A 13,367-nucleotide genomic window follows, 5' to 3' on the forward strand; every position below is an offset into this window, starting at 1 on the left:
TGTCCCATAGAACTTGGAAATGTCGTATATCTACCTTTCCAGTATGATAATCACTAGTTATGTGTGGCTCTTGAGCATTTCATCTGTGTCTAGTTTGATTGAGGTACTCAAATTTTAATAATTTAATTTTAATTAAATTAAAAATTTTTAACTTTTTTTTTTTTTTTTTACAAATAGTTTATTGTCAAATTAGTTTCCACATAACACCCAGTGCTCATCCCCATGGGTGCCCTCCTCCATGCCCATCCCCCCACCCCCCTACATCCATCAGTTCTCAGTTTTTGTCAGCCTTTAAGAGTCTCTTACGGTTTGCCTCTCTCCCTTTCCCCCACCATTTCCCCCCTTCTTCTCCCCCTTGGTCCTCCGTTAAGTTCCTCCTAATCCTATATGTGCAAACATATGATATTTGTCCTTCTCTGCCTGACTTATTTCGCTCAGCATAACACCCTCAAGGTCCATCCGTGTTGCTACACATGGCCAGATTTCATTGTTTCTCATTGCCATGGAGTATTCCATGGTATAGATAAACCACATCTTCTTGATCCATTCGTCCATTGATGGACACTTAGGCTCTTTCCATGTTTCGGCTATTGTTTAGAGTGCTGCTATGAACATTGGGGTACATGTGCTCTTATGCATCAGCATTTCTGTATCCCTTGGGTAAATTCCCAGCAGTGCTATTGCTGGGTCATAGGGGAGTTCTATTGTTAATTTTTTGAGGAACCTCCACACTGTTTTCCAGAGGGACTGCACCCGTTTGCATTCCCACCAACAGTGCAAGAGGGTGCCCGTTTCTCCACATCCTCGCCAGCATCTCGTGTTCTCTGATTTGCTCATTTAAGCCACTCTGACTGGCGTGAGGTGGTATATCAGTGTGGTTTTGATATGTATTTCCCTGATGAGGGATGCTGAGCATCGTTTCATGTGTCTGTTGGCCATCTGGATGTCCTCTTTGGAGAAGTGTCTGTTCATATCTTCTGCCCATTTCGTCGCTGGGTTGTTTGTTTTTTGTGTGTGGAATTTGGTGAGTTCCTTATAGATTCTGGATATCAACCCTTTATCTGATACGTCGTTTGCAACTATCTTTTCCCATTCCATTGGTTGCCTATTAGTTTTGTGAGTTGTTTCCTTTGCCGTGCAGAAGCTTTTAATCTTGATGAGGTCCCAATCATTTATTTTTGCTCTTGATTCCTTTTCTTTGAGGGATGTGTCAAGTAAGAGGTTGCTGCGGTAGCGGTCAAAGAGGTTGTTTCCTGCTTTCTCCTCTAGGGTTTTGATGGTTTCCCGTCTCACATTCAGGTCCTTTATCCATTTTGAGTTAAACTTTAAATTTATCTTAAATCCAGTATAGTTAACCTACAGTGTTACATTAGTTTCAGGTGTACAATATAGTGATTCAACAATTCTATGCATTACTATATTGCTCATCATGCTAAGTGTACTCCTTAATTCCCATCCCCAAATTGGCTCATTCTCCTCACCCACCTCCCCTCTAGTAACCATCAGTTTGTTCTCTATAGTTAAGTGTCTGGTTTTTTCTCTCTCTCTCTCTTTTTCTTTGTTCATTTGTTTTGTTTCCTAAATTCCACATGTGAGTGAAATCATATGGTTTTTGTCTTTCTTTACTTACTTATTTCACTTAGCATTATACTGTCTAGATTCATCCATGTTGTTGCAAATGGAAAGATTTCATTTCTTTATGGCTGAGTACTATTCCATTGTATATAAGTAAGAGTGTTTAGTTAGATTTTTATTCAGGTATGTTTTAAATTCACATTTGTGCACATTAGGAATATTTCAGAATGTTTTAGGAATTCTCATTTGAAATTCTCTTCAAAATTTGTGGCAGTCTTAAGTATAGAGAAAATTATAATCACAATGTCCCTGACACTGAACTTCATTAGTTTTTAGGGTAAATCTTACTTTGGTTATAGGTCTATTCACTGTCTCCACTCCATTAATTTGAAGGAAAATCCCATTCATTGTATAATTTATTTATTTATTTTAAAAATGTTTTTAATTTATTTCTGAGAGAGAGAGAGAGAGAGAGTGTGTGTGAGCAGGGGAGGGTCAGAGAGAGAGGGAGTCACAGATTGAAACAGTCTCCAGGCTCTGAGCTGGTAGTCAGCACAGAGCCCGACGCGGGGCTCGAACCCACGAACCGTGAGATCATGACCTAAGCGAAAGTTGGACGCTTAACCGACTAAGCCACCCAGGCGCCCCAATCATCATATAATTTAACACATAAGTATTTACATGTGTATCTGCAAAAGTTAAAGTTATTTATTTAAAGAGCAACCACAATGCTATTATTGCTTTCAAAGCTAACAGTAATTCATCAGTATCAGCTATCCAACTGGTGTTCAAATTTCCCTTATTGTCATATATATGTTTATGTATATTTTTCACATTGTTGAAATCAAGATCCAAATTAAGGTTTCTGTATTATAATTAGTTTATTTGTCCCTTATTTATTTTAGTATAGTGTTCAGCATTTCTACCTCATGTATTGTTTGCTACCTGCTCAATGATTTTAGAACAAAATCTTGGATGGAAAAGTGGCTAACAATCATAAACATCTGCCAGGAATGCTAATGGTGTTCTAAAAGGACATGATAACATTTGCAAGAGTTAATTTTCCTTGTTCTCCAGACGCCATTGTGTGCGTTACTGATGCTCATGTGAGCACATACTACTTGAAGATTCTGATTGAGAGATTTGTTGGTACATACATGGTAAAATATGATACCAAAGGATACCAGGGGACTTAGTACTTAGTACTTACTGCTGAAATGTCTGGTCCTAGTTATTTGCACTCATGAAGTAGTTTCTTTCCCCTCCTCCTTCCTTTCTTCCTCCTCTTTCTTACTCAAAATATAGGATATGTTTCATGTATATGGCCATGCTGGTATCAGGTAGAAATTTGGTTTATTTGTCAGTATCCACAAACCACTGTTTCTCTGCTCAGAATCATTTGAACTGTGGAAATGCTTCTAAATCAAAGAAAGATGATATTACCACCTTGTTCAGGAAGAGAAACAAATTTTAGTTTAGTGCCTATACTGCAGAGAAATACATAGGTATGGTTTAATAATAACATTCTCTCAAGTAAGTAATTCTCCAGCCTTACCATAATGATTAAGTTACTGGAGTATTTTGCAGGAAAACGTTAATAGGCTTCTGGAATATGATTGATGGTGACAGTAAACACATACACATGTTATGAATTACATTCCAAATTTAGGTGAATAGAAATTAATTTCCAATTCAGACTTTGCTGGGATAAGATCATGGACAAAATTTGAAAATCTTTGAACTGAGTGTTCACTTTGAAATGACTGTAGGGCTTTTTTGTTGTTGTTGTTGGATGGGAAGGAAGGTATTTGAGTTGTGGTCACTGGTGACTATTTATTGAATGCAAAGTCAGTGACTATTTATAACCCCAATATGGCCAGGCAGAAAGTGTGCAGTTTGTTGTCTTGGAATTTAAATCTTTCTGGATTTGTTATTGTCAGTAGCTGCACCCTACTCTTACTGAGACATGAGAGAATGAATAAATGATACTAATTAAACAGTCTAAGATCTTAAAGTGTGTTTAGAGTTAGTGAAAACCTGAACAGGAAATAGAAGGACAGGAAAGAGCATAACGGTTCTATGTTAACAGCTTCTGCCTCCCTTATAGGCCCAGTTGTGTTTTTTGGAAGAGACGAAAATCTGGCAAATGAATGGCTGATTGTACAGATTGTGTCCATGGAAAGCTAGAAGATTATGGGCTTTGGACTCCTTTTTTGAGGATAAGAAAATAGTATGTATGTTTGTAAGACTGGCTGACAAGATCTATATAGTTGAGGAAGAGGAAAGGTAAAGGTGTTTATTTAAACCAATAAAACTGGTCATAGGTAATTATTATGGAGGAAGTAAATTGGATGATAAAGCTCACTGGGAACAGAAGGTAGATTATAAGTGCTGATGCCTAGAGAACATTAGGAACTACTGAGGAAAGTAAAAGACAGTCTAAAGGGACAGCTACTGCTTTGCTTTAGCCCAGTGTTGCCTATTTCAAGGCCCTTCAAATATGGATATCTGGGTTTTTTTTTAATGTGAAATTTCCCAGTGTTTGAATGTTGCCTCAACTATAAAACAAAGCAAAAGAATAAAACCAAATAAAACTTTATTGACTAAATAAAACATGTGGGGATAGAATCCAACTGATAAAAGTTTTCAGTTCATGACCCTCCGCAGAATATATTTATTTGCTGTTTACAGAACAGAAACTAATGGATAGATGAAGACATACTTTTTTATCCCCTAAAAGATGACATAAGAGGTCTGGCTTTTTCTACACATAGAGATATCTTTGATCATAATGAGGAAGCAGGAGTGTGTTCCAGACATTTGACTCATCTTTCTGTCCCTTCAGTGTTGTTTCACGAATTCCATAGCCTTCTCTATATGGTTCTTACTCTAGGCTGCAATATAGAATCTGAAATCTTCTTATAGGGAAATGATGTAAAAAGGTTGAGTCATCACACACATATTATATAGGAATTTCTGTCTTAGGGTATTGAAATGTGATTTTGGATTGTTCTTTGGGTCGAAATTCTGTTTAAACGCAAATACTAAAATGAGCTTGAAGATTGTGGCCTTGAACAACAACAGCAGAGGTGTCATCTTGTGATGAAAAATTTGGAGACTTTGGAATATGCCAGCCTCCAAAATACTACTGTACAAATTTTTGAAATACCATTATCTAGTTGAAAAAAAATTGTTAATAGTGAGATAGAATAATAGATATATGCTGAAAAGAAGATATCCATATTAACAGCATAGATGCCACAAATACTGTTTTTTCTATTTTTACTTACTATATAAACAATAACAGATTTTAAGAAAGAGAAATTGTCCCTTATCCTACACATTTGTATCTTTAAGAATTCCCTGTGATTTCTTATGGGTTGGTATTTTATGTAATCGATACAGAAATTTACATAGACATTTTATAATTTAAAGAGGCACTTTATATAGTTTTTAAACTTTAAAAAAATTTATTTTATTTTATTTTATTATTTTTTTTTACAAATAGTTTATTGTCAGGTTGGTTTCCATATAACACCCAGTGCTCATCCCCACAAGTGCCCTCCTCCATGCCCATCTCCCCCCTCCCCCACCCCACACCCATCAGTCCTCAGTTTGTTCTCAGCATTCAAGAGTCTTTTATGGTTTGCCTCTCTCCCTCTCCCCCACTATTTCCCCCCTTCTTCTCCCCCTTGGTCCTCCGTTAAGTTCCTCCTAATCCTCCTGTACGTGCAAACATATGATATTTGTCCTTCTCTGCCTGACTTATTTCGCTCAGCATAACACCCTCAAGGTCCATCCATGTTGCTACACATGGCCAGATTTCATTATTTCTCATTGCCATGAAGTATTCCATGGTATAGATAAACCACATCTTCTTGATCCATTCGTCCATTGATGGACACTTAGGCTCTTTCCATGTTTTGGCTATTGTAGAGAGTGCTGCTATGAACATTGGGGTACATGTGCTCATATGCATCAGCAATACTGTATCCCTTGGAAAAATTACAAGCAGTGCTATTGCTGGGTCATAGGGGAGTTCTATTGTTAATTTTTTGAGGAATCTCCACACTGTTTTCCAGAGGGACTGCACCCGTTTGCATTCCCACCAACAGTGTAGGAGGGTGCCCGTTTCTCCACATCCTTGCCAGCATCTAGAGTCCTCTGATTTGTTCATTTTAGCCCCTCTGACCGGCTTGAGGTGGTATTTCAATGTGGTTTTGATTTGTATTTCCCTGATGAGGAGGGAAGCTGAGCATCGTTTCATGTGTCTATTGGCCATCTGGATGTCCTCTTTGGAGAAGTGTCTGTTCATATCTTCTGCCCATTTCTTCACTGGGTTGTTTGTTTTTCAGGTGTGGATTTTGGTGAGTTCCTTATAGATTTTGGATACGAGCCCTTTGTCTGATATGTCATTTGCAACTATCTTTTCCCATTCTGTTGGTTGCCTATTAGTTTTATGGATTGTTTCCTTTGCTGAGGCACTTTATATTTTATATAATACATCATATATCCAATTTACATTTTTCCTTAATCTGTATTATTTTTTACATTTCAATCCTATCTTAATGGTTATAGTTCTAAGTATTAGTCTACTGAAGGTATTAACATAGTTGTTTAGCCTTTTTATTTTATTACTAGTCACTTCATGTTTGGAAAATAACTATGAAAGTTTTCCTCATGACAAATTATCAATTGAAGGAGTACTAAATAAAAAATAAGCATTTTATTACACTTTCATATTAACCTTATTAAATCATGAAAAAGGACACCATATGCATAACATTTGTCTATTTAAAAAATATTACCATGTTTATATATTTTCCCATGTCTGTTTATTACTTGGACTTTTTTTTATATAAATTTGTCTATTCTTGTCACTTATCTGTAAGTTTCTTCATGTTTTCCTTCTTGATTTATGAATTCTTTATATTAAGCTCATTTTTGAGTTTGAAAATTATTATTTTCCTGTGCATTTATTTCCCCTTATGTTTTAGTTTGTGATTGTGTCTGTGTCATTAAGGTTTAGAATGTTTTTCTGCTAAAATCTGAGAATTGTGCAATTCCGATTTTCTTATTTTTTGATTATTGTGTGGTGAAAAGTTTGGATCTAAATTCATTTTTTTCCTTTCAAACCTGCTAATCTTGTTAATCTGACATCTCTTACTAAATCCCCTCTTCCCCCAATGGTTCATATTTTAATTAATGCTGATGAGCCAAAGAGTTCTGATAACTATATTCAAGGTGACTATTTTCCTTTGAAATAAGCAAGGAAAGTACTTTGGGAAAAAAGTGAGAGGAAAGGTAACTAAAGGAAAGACGTGTTGTTTTGAAAGTTCTCAGCCTCCACTAAGAGCAAAAGGCTTAAGTTAATAAGACTTAAATTAAAGCTTCCAAACAAATATCAAATCCAGGGCATGACCAAGAAAACATGATGCAGAAATGAAGTCTCCAGTATGATTGTAAAGTACTTTGTTAAAGTCCGCGTGTGATAAAGGTCAGGCAAAAGGTCTCCAAAGACTTTAGGGTGTGATTTATGGGCACACCCAGTCAGACAGTGGGGCTTTAAGAAGGGTAGGGATGTTGCTCCTCAGCAGAAAAGCCCAGGGCAGAGAAGGGCTTATCTTATCTCAGAGAGCTTTGTGAGTATGGTTTTATCTATTTAAAGAGAACCCTAAGAATATTCACAGAAGACCCACAAAGTTTTAAAAAGAGATGCATTGATAGAAACATTCTGGCTTGAACCAGAGGTAGACTGAAAGTACAAAATGTAGAGACTGTCGGCTACAGGAGACCCTGCACTCATTCCCCATTCTTTCCCCCGCCCCCCACCCCAGCCCTGGCAACTATGAAGCTACTCTGTGTCTATGGAATTAATTATTCTCAACATCTCATACAATCACACAATATGTGGCCTTTTACATCCAACTTTTTTCACTTAGCATGAAGTTTTCAAGGTTCATGTTGTAGCATATATCAGTACCTCCTTCCTTTTTATGGCTTAATACTCAAAAGTGCAGAAGTACCACATTTTATTTCTCCATTCTTCACTTGATGAACCTTTGGCTTTCTACTTTTTGGCTATTAAGAATAATCCTGTTGTAATCATTTGTATAAAAGATTTTGTGTAGATGTATGTATATTTTCTAGTTTGTTTTGTGAAAATTTCCAGGAGTGGAGTAGCTGGGTCATGATAACCCCGTGTTTAAGTTTTTGGGGAACTCTGGACTTACAAAAGGGGCTAGACCATTTTACATCCCCACCAGCAATGGAGGTTGGTTGCAGTTTCTCCACATTCTTATGAGTACTTGTCCTTCTTTTTTGATTATAGCCATTCTAATGGGTGTGAAGTGGCATCTAATGGTTTTGATTTGCATCCCCCTCATGTCTAATGATGTTGATCATCTTTTTATATGTTTACAGGTTATTGTTTAAATTTTGATTATAGCAGTAAAAGAGCTTGTTATGCGACTATCTCATTTAATTTATAAGTTACAAGTAAATACTTCTCTAGACTTTATTACTTCCATTTTAACATCAGTCATGTGCAGGCTTATCTTTCCTGTGTAATAGCAAAGATCTGTTTTTCACCTCAAGAATCCTGCTTAGTTTCAACCTTTAGTATCTTTTTTCCCTTTGCTCATTTCTATTCTTTAAGAATTTGTGATGATGTGTTTCTCTTTGAGTGACCAGTCAATATAAAGATTCTTCTATTTTCTGTGTCCTAGCAAATACTTACCGAGTGGCTTTTATGTCAGACGCTTTGCTAAGTGCTGAGGATATATAGTAGTGAAGAAGTCTTATGATCTTATGGGGAAGATTAGAAGATCTTATGGGGAATTTAGAATAAACAGGTATACATGTGAATTATAATTGCAATCTCATGTAAGTGATAGGAATAGGACATTATGATAGAAAGAAATGGGGGATCTGCTTTAGTTGATCTGGTCAGTGAACATTTTTCTTAGTTGTGGCATTCTGAAAGCGTGGAAAGAACCATTGAAAAAAGATAAAAGGTGTGTGGCCAGAACACATGGAAGAGGGGCTAGGCTGTGCTCACAAGCAAGGCTGAAGAGAGAGCTGTTTTCCTTTGAGTAGTTCTAGCTGAAAATTCATGGTTTCCTCAAAACATAAACAAACACACACAAACAAATCAGTCAACCAATTAATTAACACTTCTGGCCATGCCCTACAAAATTTGGCTTCTTCCTATCTCTCTGGCCTTCTTTCCTCTCCCTGTCTTACATGTCAGCCCGTCGGTGGTCCTGTTCTTCTCCAGCTTACCCTTTGCTCCCACATGGCCTTTAAGCTTTTTGTTTCTTCTCTTTGGAGTATTCCTCCTCCATCTGTTTGCGTGACTTACTGCTTCTTATCTTGTCAATTCTGTTTAGCTGGTTTTGTTTCAGAGATGACCTGTCTCATGTTTTCTTTCTTTCTTTCTTTTTTTAATGTTTTTATTTATTTCTGAGAGAGAGAGAGACAGCATGAGCAGGGGAGGGTCAGAGAGAGAGGGAGTCACAGGCTCCAGGCTCTGAGCTGGCAGTCAGCACAGAGCCCGACGCGGGGCTCGAACCCACGAACCGCAAGATCGTGACCTAAGCGAAAGTCGGACGCTTAACCGACTAAGCCACCCAGGCGCCCCTGTTTTCCTTTTTTTAAAAAAAAAATAATTCATTTACTGACATATAACCTCCAGCTTGTTTAGGTTTGGTTTTATGTTAGACTGTGTCTGTGGAGAGCTTAAGGTCTTTCCCAAGTGCTTGTAATTTGGCAGGATTCTCACTTCCCAACTTCTGCCTCCTTCCTGATCTTGTCAGGGCTTATTTTCGGCTTTGTTAGAGCAGGTCCAGAATAGGCCTTACTCTCAGACTTGGTTTTTACTTCCAGGGCTCTGCTTTTTGGCTGTCGATGAGGTATCCTGTTGTTTTACCACCATGACTGGCCAGAAATCCTAGGATTTCCATTGCCTCCCGTACTGTTTGATCGCCAGTTATTCCTGTTCCATTCTTAATCCTTCCGCAGTTCTGTGAGTTTTGTCTTGCCTTGGGCATGTGCAGCCTAGACCACAGCTGAGGATTCTTAGAGAACTTTCACAGCAGGACCTCTCCTTTGCCCAGATCCCTTTTCTCTGGGGTCTTCTACCACAAATGTCAACTGTTTAAACTCTAATCTATGCCTCCTTAGCTCAGTGGATTGCTGATCTTTCTCTGCTTGGACTGTTTCCTTTCTTGGAGTACCTTTTCCTCAACCTTACCTGTGCCCTGCTTGGCCTTCATCTCACTGCACCACAATTAAGAAACATCCCCAGGCAGAGAGCTGAGGTGGTCTTGGGGCTCACCTCATGAGTTTTCCGTCTCTCAGGGATCACAATGTTCTGCCTGTTGTTTAATGCCAGAGAAAGTTGACTTCCATATTTGTTCACTTGTATAATAGTTGGTGGCAGGAAGGCTAGTTTATCTTTTTTTTTTTTTTTTTTTTTAATGTTTTTATTTATTTCTAGGGGAGAGAGAGAGAGAGACAGCGTGAGCAGGGGAGGGTCAGAGAGAGAGGGAGTCACAGACTGAAACAAGCTCCAGGCTCTGAGCTCTCAGTCAGTGCAGAGCCCAACGCGGGGCTCGAACCCATGAACCGCGAGATCATGACCTGAGCGAAAGTCGGACGCTTAACCGACTAAGCCACCCAGGCGCCCCAGGAAGGCTAGTTTAGTACCAGTTTTGTTGTCCTATCCCAAAGTGTAATTCTGAAGCCTATTTAGTTTTGAAAGAGATGTGTTCTTAAAAAGAGAAAATCTTGTTTTCTTTTAAATTTTGTTTTTCCCCCCATTCATCCAGGAAACAATTTATTATTTCCTGTCTTCTGTCTGCATTTGGCACTAGGCATATAAGCAGAATGAAACAGTTTCTTTCCTTAAGGACCATACGTTCTTAGTGGATTAGGAGGCCAGCAAATAGGGAGTTCAAATCTGTTTCTTTTTTCTTATATAAACTTTTATTGAAGCATAACATATGTTGATACCTCATGGCACCACCTTCCGTCCTCAGTTTGGTAACTTGTTAAATAAAGAAAAATAAGTTAACTCATTTTTTACAAAGGAGAGACTTCAGGAGTAGATGTAAGTTCTGAGTGTACTTTTTTTTTTTTAAGGTTTCCTTTTTTCAATGTTTATTTATTTATTTTGAGAGAGAGAGAGTGAGCTAGCAGGGGAGGAGCAGAGAGAGAGGGAGAGAGTCCCAAGTGGGCTCTTCTGCACACTATCAGCGTAGACTTGTTCCCACAAACTGAGATCATGATGAGCTGAAATCAAGAGTCAGTCACCAAGCCACCCAGGCGCCCCTCTAAGTACAGTTTTCTGAACCACTGTTTCTTAATTATTAATCATTAAATTTGTTTTATTTTGGAATAGTGAGAGTGATAAAAATACTCCATATATTGGTTTCACTCTGCCATTGGGAACTGTTTTCACTAGAGATGCAGACATCATATTTTAACATACTTGTGATGTTAAAAACAATATTTCTGTCTCTGTACTATAGTGTCTTTAATAATAAAAAAATTTTTTGACTTTCATATTTATAAGGTCAGCCTAACTCATGAAAAACAAACATCTTTTTACCCTGCTTCATACATCTCTGATGAAAACCTGATAATCTTCAACTCAGGAACTGGCTATAGAATGATTTTTATCAGTGCTGATAATGATATATGAATTGGATATGAAACTGATTTTCTTCCTTTTTTCTTTTGACCTCCTCCCAAAATAGATTGACTTTAGATTGATTATAGAAAAATAACTTCACTAGAAAAACTGTTGTTCTTTCCTTGACAAAATACCCTTGAATGTTGAGTTTGAAATAAGATACGTTACATTTCTCCTACAGTGGTACTATCTCAACCATTGTGGTTTCTGAACCACACGTTTCTAAAACTTCCCAGGATAAGAGAATTGTTAACTAAAAAGCTTCTGACAATCCTTAGTGGGGGAACTAGGTTTGGTATAAATTCAGTAGGCAAAATTAAGAGTATCAGTGGCATGTTACTTATCTTCAGTAATAATGAGTACATTTATCATTTTTTGCTTTCTACTTTCAAGTATTTTATCTTTCCTGTTTTATGTTAGCATTTTTCAAATGTGGCTCTTCCTTTAAAAGTCTAGCACCTTTCTAATTTTTGACTGGGAGTTGTTGATTTTCACTTCCTACCTGCAAGTATAATAGAAGGAATAAATATATACTTGAAATGAAATAAAACATTCATACTTGGTTTTCAAACCTCCTTTCTCATTACCAAGCACATGAAGTCAGATATACCTATCACATCTGACCTTTCTGATAGTGATATTTCTCCAAACTGATAATTCCAAGTCCTCACATGTACATCAGTCACAGCATGCCTTATTTGCTAATGGTGTATGTGTGTGTGTACTTATTTTATTAAATTCTGTATACCTCTGTTCTGGCATTCTCGTTCTTTGTTGTTGTTGTTTTTCCATTAATTCCTCCAGAATCTATGACATCGTCAATGCACAGTTTTGTTTTGTGGTAGATGACATTCTAGAAAGTTTAGTCCCACTCATTTGTCCTACCAACCTAGTAACATTATACCTGTGTTCTTCCTCACAAGATAAGATTTGTAAATTATTTTATGTACCTGATGTTAGGCAACACTTAGCTTGGGGTAGTGTTAAATTAGATATGTAAAAGAAAATAGAATACTTTGGTGGAATTAGTAAAAGGATGCATGATTTTTAGGAACCTATAGGTATGCAAGCTATTCTTCAAAGTATCTTCTGTAGCAGCAACTTGGGAGCCATTAAGTAATACACATTTCTCTAAAAATACTCCAGGTTATCTGGGGTTTCCTTTTCAAACAAGCAACGTTTTACCATATTTTCATTGGTTGATTCAAACACATCATTTAACAATGATTGTTAATGATGGTAAAAAGTACCTAAGATGCAGAACTTGCAATATTGCTTTTTCAGTTAGGCAGTGACTATTGTCATTTGTGGTCAAATGGTAAAGACAGCCATCCTTTCAATCCCTTTGTGACTGTTTCTTCAGACTGCTGTTTCTTCTGACCTGTTTCTCCTGATCTCTCTCCCAAATGCATTTTAACTAAACAGAAACATTGTCTTTATTAGCAGAGAGAATAAATGTTTGCCTCTTATTTCCATTTTCTCTGTATCTTTTAAATGTTTCTGAAAATAATTTTGTTCACAGAAAGGACGTATATGTTAATAGGTTTGGGCTAAGACAACTGTGATAAATGTTTTGGGATTGCATAGGGAGTATGTGTTTTGATTTCTTGATAGGAATGATCACAGCATTGTGAGTTCCAGGGTGAATAAGTGATGAGAACATCACCAAAGTGCCCAGTCCTACAAACATACCTTTGTACTGACAATAATTGTTTTGACTGTTGTATTCGCAGCTGTTGAAAATGGACATATAGATGTGTTAAGGCTGTTGTTTCGATATGGAGCAAATGTTAATGGATCCCATTCTATGTGTGGATGGAACGCTTTGCATCAGGCTACTTTTCAGGTAACCTCTGAATTTATTATTTCATTTCCATGTAAATTATGTGTTTTACCCTTTTAAAATGACAGTTCTATACAGTTTTTGCTTCCTACTTGCCTGTGATTTATGATGGTTAGTCCAGTACAGAAAAGGCAGTCTAAATGCTAATGATCATTCTGAATAAGCCAACTGCTCTGGTAGTTCCAGCAGCTTTGGGCATCAGGGGTTTTCTGAGTTTTTCATATGTTGATAGCATAGTTAAGAGACCAGACT

General features: G+C 37.2%; 1 protein-coding gene across 4 annotated transcripts in view; it reads left to right on the forward strand.

Moving 5' to 3' along the window:
• Positions 1-13,367, forward strand: part of ASB3 (ankyrin repeat and SOCS box containing 3) — a 115,405-nt gene that overhangs the window by 61,094 nt on the left and 40,944 nt on the right. For all 4 annotated transcript variants that reach the window (XM_039249194.1, XM_039249191.1, XM_039249192.1 and 1 more), the window contains exon 4: positions 13,006-13,118. In XM_039249194.1, coding sequence (XP_039105125.1) covers positions 13,006-13,118 — 113 coding nt within the window. The remainder of the gene's footprint in view (positions 1-13,005; positions 13,119-13,367) is intronic.

The sequence above is a fragment of the Hyaena hyaena genome, unplaced genomic scaffold (assembly GCF_003009895.1).
Source record: "Hyaena hyaena isolate Hyena2069 unplaced genomic scaffold, ASM300989v1 scaffold_332, whole genome shotgun sequence".
NCBI classification, from domain to species: Eukaryota; Metazoa; Chordata; class Mammalia; order Carnivora; family Hyaenidae; genus Hyaena; species Hyaena hyaena.